At 36.9% G+C, this 25,852-nt stretch overlaps 1 protein-coding gene across 17 annotated transcripts in view; it reads left to right on the forward strand.

Moving 5' to 3' along the window:
* The window catches only part of DLGAP2 (DLG associated protein 2), a 458,740-nt gene that overhangs the window by 276,681 nt on the left and 156,207 nt on the right, over nt 1-25,852 (forward strand). For 12 of the 17 annotated variants that reach the window (XM_042016315.1, XM_042016309.1, XM_042016310.1 and 9 more), the window contains one exon: nt 24,018-24,050. The exons of the other annotated variants lie outside the window; for them this stretch is intronic. In XM_042016315.1, coding sequence (XP_041872249.1) covers nt 24,018-24,050 — 33 coding nt within the window. The remainder of the gene's footprint in view (nt 1-24,017; nt 24,051-25,852) is intronic. 17 annotated transcript variants of the gene reach the window in all.

Here is a 25,852-nt window from a genome sequence, read left to right on the forward strand (position 1 = left end):
AGTAGTAGCTCTCCTAGAATAGTTACTCAGCTGTTTTGTTTGCCTGATTCATCTTTCTGCAAGTTTATTTAGAGAACATATTGGAGAGTTAAAAAGGACCACTGTATGCTCAGCTTGTTTATAAGATGTGAAACTCCCACATCAGTTTGATTTTCTGCTTCTTCAGGCCTTCAAGATGATGGGGGTAGGGGGAAAAATAAAAAGAAAAACCCAGAAAATATTTTCCAGGATATATAAACCAAAAGGTGAGAAACCAGAAAAGAGTATCTTACACAAACACATTTCTAGGTAGGATAAAAGAGCAAGAAAAAGATTTTACTACCTTATAATTTCTATGATCAAATGCGTGTGAATGCAGTAGCTCTACATCTTCAGTGTAAATGAATGCCGTACCCATAGTTCCGGTAACCTTTATTCTGTTGTATTACTTCTCAAAGCTTCCACCTCTCTCTTTTTACAGTCTTGCTGATGTTTTTCCCAAGAGAAAATAAACAAAATTTGTCATGACCTTTCTTCTTTCTTTGGCTTGCTTTTTCTTCTCTTTTTCCCCTTTTCATTATGTTAAGTTTCTCCTTTTCTTTTCTCACCTCTCCACTTGCTTGAATTCCTGTATCATTCATGTCTCCTCCATGAGCTGGTACCCATTTTACATTGAATTTTCATTACCTTAGCAGAGGTTGTAAGAGATGATGTTTCCACTAGCTAATGGAAACTTCTAACTCATTGCTAATTCTTCTTGATTTCTCTAATGTTTTCCCTCTGATGTCTTACAAATAGTAATGCTGTTTGTAAGAGTGACTTTTCCTTACATTACACCTGCGCAACGCTGCTTACAAAAAGCTTTAATTTCTCATAAAGCAGAAAGTTGCTTTTTCAATAAGAACAGCAATCCTAATTCAATAAATCAAAGGTTTATCTACCGCTTGGAATCTGCTCTTCCCTCTAATCTTTGGATCTCCCATGTGGGAAGCTATTGTAGCTTTCCATATATATAGTTACATAGTTACAGACAGTTAATAGCAAAAACAAATGCTGGAGCATAGACTGACTGCAGGCTGTGTGTAGCTGGAGCAATGTGTGCAAATAGGATATATTTATTACTGTCCTCTGCTGATATTTTAAGACTAATGCATCTCTTCTTCTACAAAAATACAATCTTTTTTAGAAATCTGATGAGCTTTTTCTCCTGTAGTGTGTGATTCACATATAAACTGTGTTTTTCCTGTGGGCGTTTAAATCTGGAAGTCTGCACACAAAACCTCCCTGAGCCACAAGACATCTCTAAAAGCATATAAAAGACACTTCTGTAGTCTGAACATTTAATTTCTTCTGAAGAGTTACTACTGCAACAGTTTATGAAGAAAACACCCATGCATACATCCATTTAATGTGTAAAGAGAACACTGTCAGAGAATAGCATCATGCTAGTTTTTGAGTGAAGAGGAAAGAGCATCCTAAGTGACCATGATATGTGGGTTAACTGACTTAACCAAGGGAAATATGGCTGTGGTAATTGGGTTCACACCCACATAACCTGCCTAAAGTGCTCACACTGTCAGACTGATGTTAGATTTATTCTGAGCTAAACCAGAAAACACCACAGCTCTTTTTCACGGTTTGAAGATCAAGCTGTGTTGAACAAACGCCAAATGAATAGTCTTTTCTGCTACACCATGTTTGAACACTGTAGTTATCTGAAGATGTAGTGCTGAACATGGATTTTAATCAAACAGCTTAGCTTAATTTATCAGTGTGACATTTTCCACACAGTTTTGCAAAGAAATTTAAGGACTTTTCTTCAATTGTATTAAACTTATGATAAATAAGACATAAATATATTCTAAAAATTCTTGTTATTAGCAACAGCAGTTTCATTCAACAAACTTGTTTTTCATTTCTGTGTTTTAAGAACAGGAAATTTTCTGATGGGTTTCACAGGTACAAGAATGATTGTTCAGCTTGCAGAATACTAGACAACTACAAATACTAACAATAATTAAGGCCACAGAGTTAATTGTTTTATTCCAGAAATTTAGCAAAAATATTTCTATTTTTTTCTACCTTTTCTATCAATTTTTATTGACAGTAAGAAGACTATATAAGAAATAAATCATAATAGATAAAATTATCACTGGAATAAAATCAATGTTTGCAATACCATGGGAGGAAATGAAACCTGGTTTAAAAATGGATCTCTGAAAAAAATCTGGGGAAAAAAAAATAATACGTTGTGGCTTCATTAATGGTAGAATCTTCTTTCTTTTTTTCTGTCCCTTCCTTCTTGACATGAAAAATATGTGCTGGACTCTGCTATCATCCTATTTATTTATACATTTTAGTTGTCTCCCTTATATAGACATTTTGTTGCAGCTGGATAGTGTGGTTATATTTGGTCTTGTGTTATCCAGAGCTTCTACACTCGCTTTAATCTTTGTCTTTGACTAAGTTTCTATAGGTAGCAAAACAAGACAGGTGAACTTGTAGAACTAATTTTGTGACCTGGACCTGCATGTTCGTTTTCCTTCTTGCAAGTGTTAGCTGTAGTTCTTTCCTTAGTGAGTGGGAAAAACTTCCAGAAGATCAGTGACTGGGAAGGACTTTCTGAGGCAGCTGCAGGCAAATGTTTGTAGGTTGACCCTTTCTTGATTTCACATCTAATACAAGACAGTTAACATAAGGACAGTAGTTTATGCATAACAGAAGAATCTGATCCAAATCAAACCCAAAGTATTTTTTGAGATCAAAACTGTTGCATTAAAATTTTTACAAAGTACACTTCTTTAAAAAAATTTTTTTAAGCACATCTTGTAACTAGGGAATCTGTGTAATGGCAACAAGGCTGATAGAGATTTCAAGAAGCTTTCAGTTTTTCCATTTGTTATCTCTAGCTACATGAACTAATCTTCTTCTAAGAAATCAATGCTGAAATGTTAAGAACCTCTCATGCAGTGGTGCAGGATGCAAACTAGGGCAGAATGAGTAGAAAACATTTTGTTCTAGGGTTCATGAGTCTGTCTTACCCCCTCTGGGTACTGATTATGTTTCAGGACATTTGAATAGCAGCATAAAAAAAATCAGTTCCTTTTGTAGCTAAATGAACTATGAATTAAATTTGTTATCAGATGACCAGTAGCTGTTAAGCATTTTCCAGCTGAGTAAGCTAATAAACCTATTTACTCTTTCTGCACGAGCAAGCACAGGCCCATTAGCTGCAAATGCCTGCAGCAATATTCTTTGACATATAGAAGGTCATTCTCCTTTCATTGTCTTCATATCTTTATAGTTTAATGGTTAGCAAAAAGAACAGCTGCAATAGTTCTAATTAGTAATTTAAAATTGCGGTTGTAGGATTTTTATCCTCTTTAACCTCATTCTGACAGATTAGTGCTTTATATGCATTTACTTGGAAGACTCTTGATTTAAACCGAAATCACCTGTAGTAATTTAAAATGTCAGAGGCTTTATTAAAATTTGTTAGGAAAAATATTGTGCACATCAAAAGACCTTGCTCTTGTTCTTTACTTTGTTATTCAACATTTGAGTGTTCGCTTGCAAGATCTTTGCAAGTGATGGATCAGGCTGAAGCTAATGGATTATTTAATTTACCATGTTTTTTGATAGGTACTGTGCACTTTCCCATTTTGTGGCAAGGTGGCAGGACATGTTCAGATTTCTGATACATTCCTCAGGACCTGTTGCAGTCCTCTAAGTTTCTGCAGTAGGTAACAAAAATGAAAATATGTTACTGCTTTTATTGCCTGTATGTCCATGCCCTCTCCATCAGTGTCAGGTACAGCTGCTACACTGGCTTTCCGTGCTCTCTTGCAAATATTTTTTGGAAGGACAGAGCCAGTTCACAGTGCAAGTTCATGACACACAAACATCAGCAGGAGACAAAAAAACAGATTCCATTTTTGCTCTGTAAGAGTCATAATGATAGTTTTTGGTGAATCTGTGGAGTGTTGCTTCTGGACCTTTGAGTTTTTCTGCTTGATCACAGCAACAGTTATTTAAATTTGTATCCTACTGCACTGAATAAAATACCTGGTGGAGAAGAGTAAACTCTCCCCCCGCTGAAGCTAGAAAAAGCTCTATTCCATGCTCTTTTCCTTCCTAGAGAGCTTGTATCATGCCTAGTAATATCATCAGTTATTCCTATAATTTCCTCAATTTTCTATTTTATTTCTTTTTTTTCCCCTTTATTACTATGCTAAATAAGCTTCTCAAATGTATGAGGGATTTAAATATCTGCTTACATTTCTTTGCATTTCTCAGTTTTCATTTCACACCTCAATTTGCTTAGAATTATTTCCAAATTTCTACAGTTCCACCACAAACTGGTAGAACCCTTTTGTAATTCCTGGTACCAAGAAGAGGCTAAATATTCATAAAATGGTATTTTTGCTTTTACTAGTAGGCTAAAAATATGAATTCCATTAACAAATATTGATATTTTTAGTGTGATTATTGATAAAGGGTACTAGAAATAAAATCAAGTTAAATTACAATAAATATGTTTTAACTCAGTCATTTTTCTTTGCTCTTCAAATATACCCAGCTGTTCAGATTCTGGTTTTAGCCAGGGGGAAAAAAGTGTAAAGTTACTTAAGTGATTAATTAAAATTAATATTGGCAGTAAACCCTGAAACTGGCTGTGAGATACTTCATGTCATCAGATGAACCTTCCTGCCGTAGGGTGATTTATTCTGGAAGAAATATGGCTAGTTCTCTTCTGTCTTATTGCTCATTCAATACTGGGCCTTCTATATATTAGAAATCTTTATCTGGCTTAGTCTCCATTTCTATGGGTTCTTTGAACTCTGCTGACACTGACATTTTTGATGGGAAAGGCTCTTCTTTCTTTTGGTTGCCCCACGTTTTTCATCATACCTGCTTTGGTTGCAGTAGAAGGAAATACAGACTTTGCTTCTGCTTTTCCTTTACATCCCCTTCCTGATGCTAGAGGATTCAAGTGTTTGGTCCTCAGGCTGGTCTTTCTTAATTCTGCAGTTATTGTGTGTGTGAGGAAATTGAAGTTCTTGTTATGTGAGAAGTTTGTGTGACATGGAAAAGTGTTTTTCAATGCATTTGAAATTCTTGTCTCAAAACTTCTGAAGTATCATCTCCTTTCCACAAGTGTTTGAGAGTTTGAAGTACTCTTATATGTGAACTGTTTACGTATAAATGCTTAGGACCAGGATACCATAAGAGTTCCAAAGTCTCTGACAATGTGCGTTGTCTGCAAACCTGGCCTCTAAACACAGTATTTGCAAGCTTATATTGCTAGAGTTGTTACCACACTTTATTTTGTAAACCACCTATGAAGGAATCTTATTTTATTTTCTGAGTGTGGTAATCAAGCTGTAAATATATAATTCTTGAATCTGTATGTCTAGGGTGAGTAGACAATCCCAGAACTTCCATAAAGAATACACCACATAACTGATAACATAAAATCTTTGCACTGAGGGAGCATAGTTATAGTAGAAAAAAATTTGTAAACCCAAGAATATATACAAATCACAAAACCTGAAACAAAATACAGTTTAAGAATAAGAACAGCGTTTTAAATAGAGGGACATGGACTACAGCAATATTTTGTAGACCAAATTTATTTTGCTATATACTCTCTTGTAGAGAAAATTACTGGTACAAAACAGTTGTTTAACCTAGGTATGCATAGTCTTGTCATTCTTCAAGCAATTTTTCATAAGAAAGTTATGCCAAAATCTGACAGAAATGGGGGAAGTTCTGAGTCTTGCTGTCTACCTCATGACCTGTGCTGCACCTTTAATAGCACCTCAGAAGTGCTGTGAAGGGCCTTCATGTCCTAAAGCTAGCTTGCTTTGAGCAGACAACACTTGAAAATAGAAAAATGTCAAAATGACTGGGCTAAAACAAATGGTGTTTGTCCACTGATTTCCTCCTGGTCTCCATGTCCTTGCATGTGGTAAGGATCCTTTCTTCCCGTCTTGGTCCCAGCCCAGGAAGCTCTCAGTTGACTTCTGCAAGTTGCATTCAATGCCTTCTTTAGCAGTAGGAAACAGGCATGCTGACATGTGCCATTGGCTCTGTTTGCAGCCCTCACCCTACCTGTCCCTCAGCCTCTGGCCCTAGGCTGGAGACCTCTCTCTCATGGAACACATTCCTGCACTCCTCTGGGGAGGATCAGCCCTGCCCTTCCTCCACATGCTTCACCCAGTAGAAGGTGCAGCCACTAGGAGAAGGCAAACAAGGGCTTTCTGGACTGACTGTTGAAAGATGTAGCACAAATAAAATAAATAAATAAAATACATGTTGTCTGCCACTGCTGAACAGATTATTTCTTCAGGAAAGTTCAGAAGATGATTTGGGAACCAGATGCTGGAATTTGAAATCATACTATGCTGCTTTTTCTGTAATCCCTACACTGACATTTCTAGGACAATCCTAGGTTGTCTTATTATGAGTACATTATAATATTGCCAACTTCTGATTCAAATTTAGCTTTTCAAAGTTTCCGAGTGCCATATATAGGCAAGAGAGAGCAGCCTGGGTCACTGAAGACAGAAGGATTTTTCCTCCCTGTTGACATGAAGGTGCTTACTTTCAGAGCAGTGTAAATTAGAGAGCGATTCAGTATTTGGTTTTCTCTGAGGACTAATTTGAATTACAGTACATGAATGCTTATTCTTGTCATAGTAGTGCTATTCACTCCAGTCTCTTTCTCCTGCAGTTCTTAATCTGTGATCTGAAAGCCAAAGTTAAACTGATTACCACAATGATCTCTACCCAACTGATTTTTTTTTAACTTTGAAAATTTCTGTCATGATTGGCACTCCCACAAATTGCTGTACACCCAATGTTTCATCCCTTATAGTTAAGAATGATAAATCTAATTTACTCACTGCTCCTGCCAGCCCTATGCTAGGTTTCAAAATAAAGCTAAAGCCTCACAACCTCACAATTACTGTGTCCTACTAATGTTCTGGTTTAGCTACAAAAAAAAAATAATTTGTGTGCTTTTTACACACTTGAACACAGGTTTTGTATGAGCTATTCACATTTCTATTTCTGCTAGAGGCAGTTTCAAAGTCCTTTCCAGCCAGAATTATCATCACAAGTTTCATATGCTTTCATAGTAGCAGTAAGACACTGGTGAAATATGGCTAATTGGACAAGTAAACTTTATGAGCAATGTTTGAATTTGTAGCTCAGTGGTATTAACTGAGGCAAGAAGGGAAGTAAGATTGTTGCATTTCTAATGCATTGTTGCATTAGAAAATAGTCCTCAGGAGTATGTCCTTCATTCTCCTTACTTTTTTACTACTTATATGAATTTTAAGAAAATAAAAAGTAATTAAGTGTTAAGCTAGTATTTTCTGTGGGTTTGCATCCCTGAATGCAATGCTAGGGGATATTCTCACCCTCAGCTGTGCCAGAATTCTGGGGAAAAGGGGAAATATGACTCCTGATTTCTTAAAATCCTCCCCTCTCCCATCAGTTCTGCTACCATTCTTTGCACTTTTGTTTGGGTTTTTTTAAATGTTTCAGATTAAGGGTCCAAGGAATAGTACCCAGGCACAACTCCCATGCAGACAAGAAAAAAACTCATATTGTATCTACGTTCTTATTACAGCATTTGTCCTCCTGATCTTTGCACTTCCTTTGTTTCTGGTACACCAAACAAAGGACTACTTAATAAGTCGTTTTTCTGTTGACCCTTGCGAAGGCTTCTAGCTGAAGATTTCTAATAAGTCAGTTACTTGAGGAGAATGAAACTTTCCAAATTAAAAATAACAACAGTGATGTGTTTAGAAACAAAATTATTGTGTTAGTAGATGCTTATCACAATACCAATGAAAGAGCAAATCAGGGCTTTATTTCTACAGCCTGTCTATAAGTAAGGGATAGATTGAATTTCTATTCTATAGGAAGGTATAAATGTGTGAAAGGAAATGCAAAACAGAACATATGTAGAGCCTTTTTTATGTCCATTGCTTTTGTGATGGTAGTAAGGTTTCTGTCCAGTACTGCTTTCAGTCTCAATTGCTTTGACTTTGATGGGGAGTTTCAAGAAGGCATCACACAGCACTCTGTACAAGAAGATTTTATGGGTTTTTTTTATAACTATGTAAGTTCTTAATTTAGGTTTTATTATTTGTCATCGTTCTTGACACAATTTTTTATTGCTCTTAGTTGTAATATTCAATTTTCTTTTGCCACTCATTTCTTTCAGTTTGGTCTAACCTGAAATGGCACAGGAACTGAGTGAATATGTATTCTATTAAGTATCATGAATTATTCCTTCATGTGAGCTTTAAGAAACCTTTTGAAATTAATTTGCTTTTTAATCTATTTGTATTGCATTAAGATTCCTCTGATGTTGACAGAGCAGAAAGTGTATAGATCTACTGTTCACTGGCTGACAAGGACTGATCTAATATTAATTCACAATTATTACCAGTAGATCCCTGTAATAAACAGAACATAAGCTTTCAGAAAAATAGGGCAAGGAAAGAACTGCACAGAGCAGCCAGTCTATCTCCTGCCCTTGCAGGATTGGTGATGCTGAACAGATGTTTGATCTAACTGGTTTTTCAATGCTTCCAATAATGGAAAGGCCATAATATCACCATCAGTTCTGCTCCTCTGCCTCACTATCCTTGCTGTTAGAAATTTCACCTAATGTTTGATCCAAGTCTTTCCTGTTTCAGAATAAGCTCCTTAATTTTTTTGTGTATGAAAGAAGGAATAGATTATTCCTTCCCTTTGGCAACAACCTGTCCCACATTTTAAGACCAGTATTGTACCCTGTTGGTCTTGTATCTGTTAGACTTAAATGCAAATACTCTCAGTCTTTTCTCACAGGTTATGTATTCCAGAGTTCTGATCGGTCTCTCTGCACACCCTATCCTGTCAAATCTGCAGACAGCTGAGGCCCTAACCTGTACTGCATGTGAAAAGAGAACAACTTTCCATGCCTTCCAGCTTCTGCCCTTGCTTATATGTCCCACTGTGATCCTTATTTCTTTCCCCAAATAGCATGGTATTGTCTACTTAAGGTGTGCTAAACTGTAACAATGGTTACTTTTTTATGTAGAACAGACACATGACAATTTGTCCTCCAGCTGGTGTCTCCCAAGTAATTTTTCCCTGCTGAGTTTAGTACCTTGTCCTTACTAAATCCAATCCCATTTTGTTTGTTTCTTCTTTAAGACATTTGTTTAGTTTTACAAGATAATTGTAAGCCTGCCCTCATGCTGTCCCAATGACATACCCAGTCAGTCAGCCAGTCAGTCCCATCTGATCAAAAAAACCCCCAAATTGCCATTACTTATTCATCAGTATTAAGTGGGGACACCCCATTTAACATAACATAAGAAAATGGCCTTAACTTGCACCAGAGGAGGTTCAGATTGCAAATTAGAAAAAAATTTCACTGAAAGAGTGGTCAGACATTTGAATAAGTTGCCCAGGGAGGTGGTGGAGTCACTGACTCAGGAAGGTTCAAGAGGTGCCTGGATGGGGCACTTAGGGATATGGTCTAGGAGTGATTATGGTGGTGCTGCATTGACAGTTGAACTGGATGATCTTGAAGCTCTCTTCTAGTCTTGATGATTCTGCAATTTCAACTGTGAATGACTGGTTAGGATACAAGTTTTTGACTTTCCATCAGTTCAATTTAAAGTCATTTCACCTAGAATGTGTACTTCCCATTGTCTGTGACATCGCTGACTTTGTCATGTGGGCCAGTCTCAGAAGACGTAAGAAATTCAATTAACAGACACCTAAGGCTTGTCCTCATATATAAGAATTTCTATTCTAACACAAAAAGAAGTCATACAACTCTAGACAGACAAAATGTCACCTGCCACTCCTTTGCTTGTGTTCTTCCAAGTGCTTATATTCTGTTACTTGTTTTAAAATTTTTCCTTTCACCAGAATTTCTAATTTCTAGAGCTTCATGACTAGTCAGCCTCCATTCCCTACCTTTTCCCTTTAAAGGTTTAAACTCTGTTTTCCCTTTGTAATCTCTTAATACCTTGTCCATTCTCCAAGGATTGAGATAATTTAGTAGAATTTGTGAAATAAATATTCCTACATGTCCTACAAGCCATAGCTGCCAAAGAGCAGTATTTTTCTGCCATGGCAGAAATGTGGGAGTCTGCTGCTCCAGGTACCTGTCTGTAGCTACCCTGCGTTCTGCTCAACTAGGCCAGAATAAACACACTCAGTGTAGAGCCAAATATAGAAAGTCGTTTAAAAAACCTTGAACTAAAAGGAAAAATGGTCTATATCTAACAACTTTCTTTTTGTCCTCCATCTACTTTTAAATATGCTATAAGTATTTGTTCCACAGGTTTTCCAGAGTTGTGCACTAGCATTAGTTGGTTTTCATACCTGTCTTCAGGTGGCATAAATCACCCCCTGGAAATGTGTTTTTCTCTGTTGGTTATAGAAGGAGACTAAACAAACAGCATATACTAAATAGCTAATTTGTCATAGGCTACATGCAGACATGGTTATCAAGGAAATACCCTGAAGTTACTCGGCAGAGCAGTGGTAGAGCTGGGAATGGGCCAATGCTTCTGAACTTCTTTCTTTGACTGTTCTGCATCTCTAATTGTTGTCTTTGTACATTTTATTGCAAAAGAGAACTTTAACGTGCAGCAAAAATATAGAAAGGCCAACTTTTGCTATGTCTTTGTACTGAAAATTATTTCTTTTTCACTTGAGACTCTGAGAACTCTTTCAATATGGGCATTGGTGAATGTAATGCAAAATTTCAGTTTTATTTTTTAAAGTTACTTTTAATTCCAGCACCTACTTTAAGTACTATGTACCAAATTACCAGGTATCGTTGTGAAAACTGCCCTCACAGTTAGGGTTTGATATAATATATATTAATGATACTAATGGCAATTGATGTGATACCAGCTTTTTGAAGGATGTTATGTTATTTATCGTACAGTTTTACCTTTGGCCAACGTGGTATAAGTTTATTAGTGAGAAAATTTAAAGCAGAGATGAAGCATATTATTCTCCACTTTTTTTCTTTTTTTTTTTTTTTTTTAAGCATCTAGTTTGTGGGTCAGGGATAAAGTTTGGCAGAATGTTTGCACAACCTGTCCACATTTTCAAGTTTTTGATATTAATTTTTCAGATCTTGTGTCTAAGGAAAACTGTAATAAAATAATTAGTTAAATGAAGTGAATTGCTTGGCATGTAATCAGAAGGGTTGAGGACTCTCTGTTTTGCAGTGCCTGATTGTTTTTTCTCTTTTCGAGGAGATGGCACATCAGATGTCAAATATGCATCAATCCAGATGCAAAGATCCATTTATATACTTGACCTCTGTATATAATGAGTGGCAGTGGTGCTTTCATTGCTGGCAGCTGATACTTGTAGGTTAGAACCGAGGTTTAACTGGGAACTCAAACTCATTCAGCTGGGCCTTAGGCAGAAGAGTGGTGTGAGTCTCCTCTAACAATAAAATAATATTGATAATGGAGTCTCTTCTGCCCAAAGGTACATATGCAATACTGAAGACATTGTTAAAAATTAGGAAACCTTATGATGAAGAGAATTAGGGCACATGTATATCCTGTAGTTGAATCTAGGGACAGAAGAGAGCTAACTCAGAACTCGGAGTAAATTTCTGGCAAAGCACAGCACTGGCCATCAGAAGCCATTGCTCCATTGCTTTAACTCACCTGCCACTCACATTGCCGTAACATCCTGCTGCTCTCTCAGGATGGCTGCCCACAGAGCAAAAGCTGGAAAAGTAGAGATGATGGCTTGTCAAGGTCCAACATCTCTTTGATGAGAAAATAAGTATATTTTATATATATAATGTGTAAGGAGAAGATGAGGAGGCCAAGACCTCACAGGGAAGAGAAGCAGTAGAACTTCAACATGAAGAGAAATGTGAGGACAGACAGTTCATGTCTTTGGGACCTCTAGGGATAGGAACAAACAATACTTCACTTTTGCTGTTTTAATGGGTTAGAACTTATTCTGTTTGTTTGTCTTAGGACAGAGCTGAACATACTGAAGAAACTTAGGGTGGGTTTGATAGGGACACCTTCAATCACATTCAGAAACTTCTCAATGTTAGAAAATTCTTGACACTATGCAATAAATTTGGTTGAAATGCTGCTTCAATTTACTTAAAATCTGTTCAAGATTTATAAAGCTGTAAATTTTTGCTAAGAATACAGATGGGCTTCAAAAAACATGTTCTGTAGTGCTGTCTCAGAGAAGAAAGAAAAAGGTAAAAAATCCAAATTAATTTAATGGCATCTCTTCTGAGATTATAAAGCCAGTTCTAAGAAACTGTCTTGCCTGAGGCTGCTGAGTTCAGTTTTCTCTCATAATTAGACTTTCTTACACTGTGTGTCGCATCCAGTTGCAGTAAGACAATTAAGCTAAGAAATATGAAAGATAGATATTATTCTCTCCACTTTATGTCAGTGAAATAGTTCTAACAACTAAATCACTGCAAGATCTGTAGGACACAGAAAACAGCTCCCTTTTCTCATTGATTAAGTGCCTGAGAACAATTTTATCTTACTTTTTAAGCAGTATTAAAAATCATGTATCTTATTATTTTTATAACACATCCTCTCACAATATTCAGCTGGCTCAGGATAAATGCTAAGTAGAACAAAAGAAGTTGTTGGGACTTCTTTTCTTGCCTTTTTTTTCCTTTATTTTAATATCATAACCAAAGTTCCTGACAGGCATACCATAAAACAAACTGACGAAGCAATGCTACCAAGGCAAATGAAGATTGCAATTAGAAACATATATTACTGGAGGGGATTTTGAGTTTTCTAAGTTGCATGATTTATTTTATTTTATTTTATTTTATTTTATTTTATTTTATTTTATTATTTATGGGTGATCTCTAGAGTTGTGAGGTTGAGAATTTGGGGGGTTTTGGAGGTTTTTTAATGGCTCTCATTATATAAATATCAGTGTTGCATTGAGGTTCATATTCATAATATGTTGTTTCTACAAAGTTCAACCAGTTAATTTTGGAGGCAGATCTAATTTCATATCAAAGCTGGTTTAAAAAAAGAGTAAATTAATGCAGCCTTCCTATTCTTACAGATTTTGTTACAGTAAACTCCAGAACATATAATATGAAGAAATGCTACAATATGAAAGGAGGTCTTTGTAATTTAGAAAATGCACATTGCAGACCAGATTTGGCTTCAAATACAGTTATTTTTTAAATGATCTGATAATTTTTTTCTTTCATTTGGAAATGCTGATTTTTCAAAACTGAGTCTATTCCAGAGAGAAAAGCAGTTTCTTTAGAAAAGGTTTTCAAAGCCAAAGTTGGTCAAAGTGAAAGAGACCCAGAACAATTTGGCTGCTTGCCTGTTTGAATGCCAGAGTCCAGAATTAACTCGTAGTTCAGCTATGTATCCTGGATTTAGAGATGGTAATTGACCTGTTCCCTTTGTTTTAACTGTACATTCATGTATTTTACAATAACATTCAGAATAATCATACCTAGGATTTAGATTATAATAAATAGTTGTCATCTCATCTAATAGTTGAATATTTAAAATCTAAAAAAACAAATACTTTTGATGGTGAGCCATAGTCTCTACTGGAGTAATTCCATGGACTCCAGTGAGTTATAACATGAAATAACTTTTCTTCTCTGGTTATATTCTACTTGAACAGTGTTGAAAGCACAAAACTGTGTTGAAAGGATGCTAAACCAACCAAGTGAAGCAATCAAGTCTGGAAATGCCTGTGGGCAAAAGCCAATTCCGCCTTTACTTCATTCCCTTGTGTATAGAGATTTTAATTGCACTATCACAAATCTTCCCTCATGAAATCCCTTCTCCTGTTTCATGGTCTTTTCCCTCCGAATTCAGTGCAATTCTTACCTCTATGAAGTTAAAAGGTGTCTTGCAGGCATTTCTGATAGAAGTCTGATATTTGTCACTGAAAACCTTGACAACTTTCCTACCACTTCAGAGATTGGCCATTGTTCAGCGCATGAGACACAACCCACACCTCATCATGGATGCACAGTGTCTCCAAGCCAGTCACCCTGGGGTGCTTTTGCCACTTGTTCCCAGGTGGGCTTATTTCAGCTTCCAATACAGTTAGCTCCTGTCACTCCAGAAATATAAATGGGTTCTGCCTATAGTTTGATGGCATTAGGGTACATACACAGCACTGGTAGCTACTAGAGCTTTATATTCCTGATCCAATGGAAATTAATTCTAGCACATTTTTAGAAAAATTGGATAATCCTACTACCAGTAGTAGAGGAGCCCTGCCTCCAATCAGGTGGAGAAGAGGGACAACTGGCTGGATCCAGTATGCAACAATCCAACACTATACTCTGTTTTTCCTACCCTGATGAAACGCTTTAACAACAGATGAAGTCCAAAGGCATGGACTAAATGAATTCAATGGCCTTTTTAGGAATGGTCCATAAACTAAGTGAATGGGGTATGTGTGTGTGTGTGTGTGTATAAATATATCTATGAAGGGACTGGAAGAGCGATGATGGTTAACTGGATGTACTGGAAAGTGTAGAACCTGGTCATGGTATAAATGATAGGGAATAAAGGTGGATACTGTCCTGGTTTCAACTGGGATAGAGTTAATTTTCTTCTTATTAGCTGGTACAGGGAAAGGCAACAGTGCAGTGCTGTGTTTTGCATTTACTTTGAGAATTATATTGATAACACACTGATTTTTAGTTGTTGCTAATAGTGTTTATCCTAAATCAAGGAGTTTCCAGTTTCCCATATTCTGTCAGTGAGCAAGTGCACAAAAAGCTGGGAGGGAACATGGCCAGGATGGGTGACCCAAACTGGCCAAAGGGTGAAAGGGGTATTCCAGACCATAGAATGTCATGCTCAGTGTATAAACTGGGGGGAACTGTATAAGCAGGACCAATCACTGCACTGGTCAGCAGGTGTAGTTGCATTGTACATCACTCGTCTTTCTTGGATTTTACTCCTCTCCCATCCTTTATTTCAGTCAGGGTTTCACCTTCTTCTGAATCTCCATCCTGTCCCACCAAGGTGAGGGGCTGTGAGCAAGTGGCTGCATGGTATGCAGTTGCTGGTTTGGATCAAGCCCCAGCTACTTAAGAAGATGCTGCTTTTTTTGGTCGGTTTTTTTTTTCCCCTCTCCCTTAGCTTTTGCATGGCTACAGTCCTTAGAAGACTCAGCTGGTTTAGTATAACTGGAATTGTCCTAATACTTAGTACATCACTGAGTCAGCTTTGTCATATAAAGCTCGACTTGGTACCTTACATGCTAATGTATAAACATAGTTTAGTCATTCTGAAAGCAGGCAGGGCATCAAAGGCTTGAAAAATGGCTTGGGTTTATCTGATAAAAGGAAAGAAAGGACAGGAGAACGAATATGAAAAAATACTGTCTCTTGGTTAGCAGAACATAATGAATGATATATGAGAGAGCAGATCAAGCTGAATACAAATGTGAAAGCAATGTCACATGAGTTAGAGGAAGAGAAGCTGATGCTGAGCTGAAAATGAGAGAAAATAATACTTTGTTTAGAAAATTCTTCTGATTCAAGAGCTTATAGTTTCATAATTTTCAAGGAAAAAACAAAGTCACTGAAAGTCAGGGAAAGTGGGAAAGAAGAGGCATTTCCAGAAGAGAAAGAATGAGATAAACTGAAAGAATTTGAAATTAATAAGCAGCTTCTGAAAGACATGTCATAGTATTTGACATGATTAGTGGCATGAAGTAAAACAGTTGAATTTCACAGGATTTCTTGCCTCTCATGAAGAAAGCAGATTTAGAAAGGAATGGCAGTAAAACTGAGCAAGTATATTATCTTGAAGCTCACTTTTCAGGAAACATTTTTTTTTCTCTTTTTTTTTTCCTTTCTTTTTTTTTTTTTTGGTGTAATATTATGGAACCTCTGTTTGAGACTCCTCATTTGCCCAGAGCCTAGCTTCAGAGTTTCATTGGACTGTTTCACAAATATCTCAACGTAACATACACAGTTTGAATTTCATTTAGCATATTTTTAACTTTTACAATTTTCTGGTCTTGAAAATTCAATAGCTTGATATTTCCAGGAGTCATGATATCACCCTATCATGATGTGTATTATGTCATTACTTCTTGAGTCATGGAATGCATATGCTCCGTGATAATGTAGGATAAATTGAAGTTTTAACATTCCATATGGAAAGATAATGTCATTGAATGTATAGATGAGATTCAAGTAGACTCTCAAATTTCTACCATCTATTTGCTGTCAGATATGGAAACTCTATGTACAAACAATAATTTTTAGATTTTGAGTAAGTATAAATAGCCTATGGCTGCCTGTCTTAGCCATCTCCTGAATTTGGAAACTGTTTTTTCTCTGTGGTATTATTCAGACAAACAGGAAAGAGTTACACTTGCTGTTTGAGAACAGAAATAAGCTCTGGCCCAAAATTTATGCTTTAGGTTGTTAGCTCAAGAACAGTTCTGTACTGACCACAGCTCCACAGATCCTGGATATGGGCAGGCTACAGTTCTGGCTGGACTGGAATAAATTTACAAGTGTCCTTTAAAAAAAAGTATTAGAAATACAACTACCTCGAAAGTTTTAGGAGTCAGGCTGTCCCCATGTGTTGTAAGATAGACTGATGGGGAAGAAGACTGGCCTGGATGAACAGAGAACCTTTCCGGGAACTCAGGAAAAGGACCGGGGGATGGTGGTTGACAGCGTCTGAACATGAGCCAGTATGTGCCCAGGTGGCCAAGAAGGCCAATGACACACTGGCCTGTATCAACAAGAGTGTGGCCAGCAAGACCAGGGCAGTGATTGTCCCCCTGTACTCATTGAGGCCACACCTCAAGTGCTGTGTCCAGTTCTGGGCCCTCACTGCAAGCAAGACATTGAGGTGCTGTAGAATGTCCAGAGAAGGGCAGTGGAGCTGGTGAAGGGTCTGGAGCACAAGTCCTGTGAGAATCATTTGAGGGAGATGGGGCTTTTTAGCCTGGGGAAACAGGCTCAGGCAGAATCTTGTTGCTCTCTACAACTGCCTGAAAGGAGCTGGTAGTGAGGGGAAGTTGGTCTGGTCTCATCTCCCAAGTAACAAGTGATAGGGCATGAGCAAACAGGTTGTGTCAGGGGAGGTTTATACTGGATATTAGGAAAACTTTTTTCACCAAAAGAGATGTCAGGCATTTGAAAATGCTTCCCAGGAAAGTGGTGGAATCACCATCCCTGGAGGTGTTTAAAAGACGTGTCGATGTGGCACTTAGAGATGTGCTTTAGTGGTGGACTTAGCAGTGCTGGATTAATGGTTGAAGTTGATGATGAAGGTCTTTTTCAACCTAGATGGTTCTATGTTTTTAAGGTGTTGATTATTCAGTGAGCCGGCATACGTAATTTTAAAAGTGATTTTGAGCTTAAAAAGGTTTGTGGATATGCTAAGACATTAAAGTGCATTAGGTAAAAGAGGTGCTTTCACCTCTTCCATGGTTAAGCCAGTTTCTCAAGTGGAAGTCACTGGGAAAGCATGAATAATGTTTCTGCTGATTTTTCTGAAAAACTTTTTCATTTGTATGCTTGTTTTGCATAAATGAATGTATGTACATAACAGTGTGCCTGTAGATGATACACTATGCCTTCCTGAAAGTCTTTGGGTTATTAGATGTGGCAGGCCTGTGGTAGTCCACTGGGAAATCCTGGCTCAATACGAGGCAGTAAAACTGTGCTGAACTCCACAGGGTCCAAATGACAGTACACCTACATCAGATGATAGGTGTCTTCCCTGACGGCTCTCAAAGAGCGGGGGAATGCTGCCTCAATAAAGTCTCTGTACTCAAGCAGGGTGGGTGCTGCTGCTGCTGTCAGTACAGCATCCATCACTGCAGGAAGCCAGGGCTGGGATTTCATCTGTAATGTACTTTTAGTTTCCTGATGAGGGCTACTTTGGAAAGCATTAGTGTTCTGATCTTGAGATGTCTGTATGCAGCTGTAGGTTCTACAACATATTTTAACACACTCTTTAAAACCCCTGCATTGAGTTTGGATAAACCAGTCCTGAGGCCATGATTATACTAGGAAGCATAAAGCAGGCTAAGTGCTTGAGATCAGCAGCAGAAGAAAATGGATTAATGATGGCTTTCAAAATATGAGGAAACTGTTCTGGAGTTTTTATTTTTTTGTTAGTAGTTGTTTTTGTTCAGTTTCTTAAAGTGAGACAGAGTAAAGAAATTAGGAAAATGTGTTTTGGGAGAAAAGAAGCAAATAATGATCCAGTTTATTTGGCCAGGGTAGGTGCTGCTACTACATGTGGCCAGGCTGCAGGATACATATAATGAAGTGAAGGACTCTTTGAGAGACTTCCTGGGTAACCACCTGGGAGTCCCTGTGTGCTGTATGATCCTGTGCTTCTGTGCAGACAGCTGGTGTTGGCCTCACAGTCGTGCACTGTGGAATACTGTGAGTGTGCAAGTACAAGAGTGAGCTGTGTGAACAGACTTCAATGGCCAGTGTGAATGGTTACCAGTTATTAATAATAACAGATGTTCTATTACAGAAACCAGACTTATTAATAAAGCTCCCCTAATCAATTTTTTTTTTTTTTTTGGCAATCTGTCTCCCTCAATTCAGTTGTCTAATCAGGAATAATTCACTTCTTTTTCCTACTCTGTCAACGCTGCAGCCATATGTGGCCCATAATCTCCCTGGGCAACCTGTGTCAGTACTCAGTCACTCCCATGACTGAAAAAAAAATGTGTTTCCTGGTGCTCAGAGGGATCCTTCTGTGTTTCAGTTTGTAGCCAATTGTTCTTGTTGGAATAACATAAATCAGAAGGCAAAATGTAAAGCAGCAAGTATCATCCTATATAATTATCATATGATTTTAAGAGAGGGGAAAAAACAATCAGTGAATTTTTGCACTAGAAGCTGACAGGACTAAGTTTATTTTAGTCCAGGATTTATTTTAATGAGCCGTTTTAGAGATCTGAGGCTGTCAAATTTACTAGTAGGTAAACAGCTATTATTCCATGCCTAATCATTCCCATTTTATTCTTGTGACTGTCTCAGCTCCACAACCATATATGTAGATTTTTTTCCTGAAAGACTCTTGCGATGAGATTCATCTCCAATTACCTACACTGTAGGTTATGTAGATATGTAGCTGTCTAAGCTCACACTGTGGTTGTTAGAGATCTTGTCAATGGAAAGAGCTGTTCTAACTATTCATCTGTACAAGTTAAATTTCTACTTTTCAATGTAATTAATTGACTCAATTTCAACTACTTCTTCATTGGAGCTAATGGAACCTCAGAGACATAGCTCACAAGAAAACACCTCTAGCGAAGAATAGTAAGTTTGAATCTGACTCTTACTGGTATCACAGGAAGGAATGCTGTTTAAATGAATCCTTGGTCAGCAGTGTAAATGTAATCTACCTGTCTCAATATGATGTAATTTTTTTATCAAAAAAGTAATACTTTGAAGTTGAATCAGAGCAATAAATAGGCTTTGGAATGTCATATTGAGCAGTGGGTTTGTAAGATGGTGACTGCACTCTTATGAATTCTTGCATGCAATCTTTATGCTAACTCTTTTTTTTTTTTCTTGTCAGGGAAATTCTCACAGAAAAAGGTTTACATTTCCATTAAAATTATAACTGTGCTGTTTAAAGGACTTGTGGCCAATGAATGCAAATAATCTATTAATGAAAATAAGAGAGACTCTGAAAACAGATTTATTGCAGTAGGTTAGGAGTTTAGTGACAGATAATGAATAGAGCAGACCCAAGTTGAGGCAACAGGACTGTGCAACAGTTGCTTCTACTGAAAAAACAGTTTTTTCAGTGAATAATTCACATAATCTCCAAAGCTGAAGGAAATTCTCCCCCTCTAGAGGCTAATGCAAAATATTGTTCACCTACTTCTCCTTTAGCCTCTGGCTTTAGGTTTGGGTAATACCAAATTAACTCTCAAATCTTGGTGCAGCCAAACTCACAATCCTAATCCAATCCTGAGTTACATGCCAATAGTTTTCACTGTTTGTCTGATTGTCTGATTGACTGATTATCAAAGCTACAGTTGCAACTTCTAGTTAATGCAAGTCATCTTTCATCTTCAGTCACTGCAGCTCTGTGTCTCTTCATTCTCTTCTTTGCAACCAGTCCTTTGTATTCCAAATATTATGGGCAGCTGGACTTCACTCCACTCACCTTGTTTAAAGAAGACTTGAACTTTGTAGAATTTGTGGTCCAGGTGTTGTGCATATCTGCAAGGGTTTCTGAGTTCTGCTGCCCAGTTAGGAGCTTATAGTAAAATAAGATTGAGTCTAACTGAAAATTTAGCAAAGCAGAGACACTCATTTCTTGCCAACAATCACTGTTAAAACACTTAAAAGAAGGATAAAATCTTGTATTTTCAAGAGAGCATGATTTAGCATTCCTTTAGCTTCTTCTAACCTTTCTAAGCAGGTACCAGCTCCCAGAGATGATTTGGTATTACATCATCTTGCTGCCAATTCCATGGAGAACTTTTAATGTTAAATGACTTAAATGTGTTTTCCTGTGCACTGTAAAAGTCATTCCTTCCACTCATTTTGCATTGGCATTCTGCCAGCACAGTCAGTGGCAGCTGTACAGTGCTTTGATATTTTACTGTAAGCACAGCACGAGGAGCACCATGAGACGAGAAGTCAAAGGCTGAGCACTGCATTGTGCAGTGAAAACTGTTTGTACAATAGGAAGAATGGGGCCTTGGAGGCAAGATACAGACAGGACTACATCTTTGCTAATCAACTCTAGGAAGAAATAATTAGTTTATTGGCATGAAAATCTTGTACCATCTCCAACGTCTGTTTTGCATTGAGCTAATAAGATGACTGTGGCATACCAGAGATACTGCCCGCTAAAAAGTGCACACTCATTCCCTTTTAAAAAATCATGCTTTGCATTATAACTCACAGTCAGCTTTATTGTCAGATCACCAGTTTTGTTACCTGAATCAATGACTTATAGTATGAATCAGGTCTGGATTTCATGAATGTAATTCCTTTCTAACTGCTGCTGTGGACACGGTAGCTATGTTGCCTTAGAAAGGGGATGAAAGTGTATGTCACTTTTATGTATTCCACTTTCATCTCAGATTCCTGCTGCTTAGAAAGTCTTACGTATGAAAATAAAAGTGAATAGCAACAAATCTGGGCAATTCACTAAATAGATGGAAGGGAGGAGAATTGGATTCCACCTGTTCAGGGTTACTTAATTGAAAATAAGTCAAGAAAACAGAGAAATGCTCTCAACAATAGCAGGAAATGATGATTTTTCTACTGCCCTTGGAGTCCATAGAAGAGTAGAAGAAATCTTATGGCAGAGACTAAATACTCTAGTTGTTTCAGTCACAGCAAAGGTTTCATTCCATTATAACTGCAGTAATTTCATGTATTGAACTCTAGCAGGGAAATGTTGCACACTGTATTTATCTTTATATGGGAAACTTTAGCTTGCCTGCCTATGCAGTGTCAGCTCATATCATTCTTTGTGAAATGTAATGATGGAATTGGGGCATGTGGATCATGATTTGTGGGTTCAATAAACCATAAACTCTTCTGGTTTCAGCTAGCAAAGTAGGTCTGATTTTATTCAACAGTTCACACAGGGCACATGCTTGGGTGACAAACTACCTTGTTTTCAGTTAGTGTAGGTTGACTTGTAAGAAAATAAACAAATCTACAATTTATATAATCAGCTTAACACAAAGTATTACACAGTAGTGTTTATGCTGGGACAAGAGCCTAATTAATTTGCATTAATTTATCTGCATTTCTTTCAGAATAGAAATTTCAATAGTGATTTCTGCTGCAAGTTACAATATATACATAAACTTTTCAGATACAAGTCCTACTTTACTGGTTTGGTTGGTGGTTTTTTGTTTTGGTTTGGGTTTTTTGTTTAAGTTTGGGTTTTTTGGTTGGTTGGTTGGTTTTTGTTTATTCATTTGTTTTTCTTTTTTAAAATCCCAGCGTCTGAGTAGATATTATTTCACTGTTATAGGAAGAGATTTCTTTCCTCTTCTGTTCTTTTTCTTGGATCTTCAGGTTTTGCATCAGGATATTTTCATTAATAAAATGACATAGAACAGATGTTTTCGAACACCTTAAACCACGTCAGGATGTGCCACGGGATGCACACAGTGACAGCAGTTTGGGCAATTCAAATATTAGATATATTTTTGAGTTGATTCTGACTTGCAAGGTAGCTGCATGCAGTCTCTGTGCTTTCAGGGAGCAATCACTGCTTAACTATCTGCTCCACTTATGGATAAGCTGGTTTTGGTGTGGTTTTTATGGGCCCCTAGGGAGCAACAACGTTCTGCTGTCTCTCAAGCTCTGAAAGAAAAAATCCTGAGGTTGCTTTTTTTTCCTCTGAATTTTATGATAAACCTTGGCACCCCACATACTGGAATTGTTAGTTAATTCATTGTGTTCAGCAATTTGGATTTCAGAAAGCAATTATCTCTAGTGCATTTGTCACATTTTGGGTTGGTTTTCTCCTGTGTTCACTTACAAAACTAAGCATGTTCTCAGTCCTCAGGAAATGTCTCATTTGAACTGTTATAAGTTAGTAGAGCCAAGCACACTTTTCCTCCTGTCTATAGAATTTCTACTGCAGTTCCAGGAGTTAATTGGTAAATATTTTCCCAAAAACTTTTAGAATTAATTGTATTGACTGTATTACAAGAAGTTCAGAATTTCTGTAGCCTAAACCATTAACTTAGAATCTTGTGCCTGCTGACTGTTGCAGGAAGAAAAAACTTTTTTTTTTTAAGATGTAGTTCATAAACAATACTAAAAGTTTTTTACCAGGCACTGGTAGTAAATACATTCAATTCCTAAAAATGACAAGAAAGCTCATGTATAAACACCTATTAAGGTAGATTGGTCAGCCACAATCTGTCCGTTGTGCTTTTAGACGACAGTGTAGCTGCTGCACCCCTCTGCGATCCCACTTGTCCTACGAAGGCAGGAAGGACAGTCTGAAGGTCTCATGCTTTCTTGGTCAGCTAACCAGGACATGGTGGACTGCTCCTAGCAGCAGGGCTTGTTCTCCAAATGGGCTCACGTCAGTCACTGTCTTGTGTGACAGAACACTGTCTAGGAAGGGGTTTCTTTTGGCCATATGTGTCTGAGAATGAGCCTTTTACCAGGGCAATGCAATAGCATCCCAGCTGGTATTGACTGTGCTTTACCAGCCTCCACTACTCTTTTGGCTATAGTGTAACTACTCAAAGTTATGAAATAAGTCTTTCTTAAGAGCATGGAATTTCCAAAGGTGCAAAGCACTTCAAAGGTGGAATTCTGGTCCCAGTGCACATTTAGAAGGGGCTATTCTGATGCCTCCAGCATCACTGATGTGGCTTCCTGCTGTCTCTTCAGATGGGAGACACCAGTGAAGCCCTCATTTATGCTTTATGGTGTCAGCAGAAATAATTCCAGCTCTTTTATCTTTTTTTTAAAACAGATAGATTGGGGGAGGGAGGGGGGGGGGAAGAAATTATGAACACTAGAATAGAAAAAATTAAGTCTGTTATTTGTTATGATCAAGAAAAAAAAATCTTTTTAAAAGGGTACAATCTAAAAAGCATTCTGCACTTTTCTAATTGTTGTTCTTATGTATAAAGGCAGAACAAAAATTTATATTCAAAATATGGGTTTCTGAAATCAGAGGTTCATTTACAAAATATTGTAAAATTCCTATTTAATTGTGGTATGTTTGTTTTAAACAGTAAAATAAATTAGCTTCTCATTGTGTTCAAAGCTTTCATCTTTAGATAATATTTTACATCTTTACAAAACTGTGGAGAGGAAAACCTTTATAATGTAATACTAAATGTTCTGGTTTTGCTTTTATATATATATGATTAAAATTTTATATTGGTGATAATGTGAGATTTGATGCCGGGTTTGATTTTGATTTTTTGTGCTTTTTAATATTAAATTAGTGTTAAAGATTATTTTTTCACTGTTTTAATTTCAGATTTGGATTCTCTAACAGGGCATGCATTTCCAGGTAAAGTGGAAAGTTAGATTAGATTATGTTATTTGTTTGTTTTATACTGAGTTTATTGAGTTTTCTTGGAGGGTGGGGGGAAAGGGGTATTGTAAAATTTATTTGGTGTGCTTCTGACAGCATTTTGTTACATGTCAAAATTGTACTATTAGTTGTGGTTTTTTTAGATTTCAGATAAATGAAGAAAAGGTAGCTATTACATGCACTAGTTTAAAGAATAGAATTGAAAATTTGCTTTCAATGTTAACTATTATATAATTTATGTAAACAAACCGAGGGGAGAGAAGCATTCTTTCAAAACAATAAATCCTAATGGAAAAAATTTAAAGTTATTCAAACTTGCATGTGATTCTGTAAAGCAGGTAAAAAAAACCCACTGGCCAGTATTTAAGGAAAGCAAAGACTCAAGAAATACAAGACTTAGTTTCCATTTTCATTACTAGAAGTGTATAGGAAAGTGGTTTTGCATAGTAAGAACATCATTTTCAGGAGAGAATCGAGAAAGAATGATAACATAATTATGTTAATTCTCTGGATTCTACTGTACACGCACATTTTTTATGCTGTGTGGAACTTAATTTTAAAAATAGTACATTCAAATAACATTTTTAGAATTTTACTAATATAATTACTTTACAATTCAAACATTTTGAGTTGGGAAATTTTTAGCAGAAATACAAGAGCAGAGAATTTGATGCTAAGTAATCATGTGAACTTCTGTGTTACTTGGGCAAAGATTTTGGCACAGAAGGAATATAAATGAGCACTTTTTGAAATAAACCAAGTTTCTGCTGCAAATATATGGACTCTTGCTGTACTCAAAATTTTCTTGAATGATCCTTCAGTTGAACGGGCAGTGAAAACTAAGGCATAATATTTGTATCCCAAAGAGATTTATTCAAAATTTGTAATGATATTTATCAGTAGAATGATATTACTGTTTATTATGTCATTGGCTTCTAATGTGTCTACTGCATAGTATAATCCTCCTTCAGTTTTTCCTTGAAGATCATTCTTAAAAAATTATGGGACAGTAGATTCATTTGAGGTTTTCCAAGCATTCCTGCACTGTAGGCATTAGGTATGCTGTAAGACATAGACCAAAAAAGAACAATAGAACAAAAAATTTAGAAGTTCATTATAATGAGATTTGTGTCCAGTGTGGAGCAGATCTGGGTACAGATTCTGTCAGAGTTGTTTGTACTCAAATAAAGCAGCACAACAAGTGATGTCTGTTTGAGAAGTCAGAAGACTGTAAGTGCAGATTTTGTCATTTTCATCCCAGATGAGGAAACTCTTATTCTGAGTATTTTGGTTTGGCTTGAGAAAGGATACCAAGGGAATAACATACTGCTTAATTAAATTTGATCTTCATAACTGCTGTCAAAGATATGCATGTGTCACCAAAATAGAATTGAGACAAGCAGGATCAGTGTATCTGGTTTTTTTTTTCTTTACTTTTTAAAGGTTGAGTCTGCTTTTGTTTTTGCATGAATATTTTATGTTACTAGATGGTGCTGTCATGGTGTGTCCCATTCTTACTTTGTAATATGACAACATAATCATAATGACCAATACTGACAACAGAGCCTTATATTGATATGTATGCTTCAGAATTATGGCAAAGAGAAATCATCCCTATTCTGCATGGAAAATATCCTGAATTGCAGGACAGGTTATTTACACACCTGCATTGCATTACATTCCGGGTATAGCTGTGCACAAATCCATCAAATGGCCATTATTTAGCACAGACAGAAATGTCTTTGCATCTAACAAACTGTCAAAGGGATGTAGGAACA

This window comes from Corvus kubaryi, unplaced genomic scaffold, assembly GCF_017639235.1.
Source record: "Corvus kubaryi isolate FWS band 111438036 unplaced genomic scaffold, C.kubaryi_AGA036_p1.0 split3-73, whole genome shotgun sequence".
NCBI classification, from domain to species: Eukaryota; Metazoa; Chordata; class Aves; order Passeriformes; family Corvidae; genus Corvus; species Corvus kubaryi.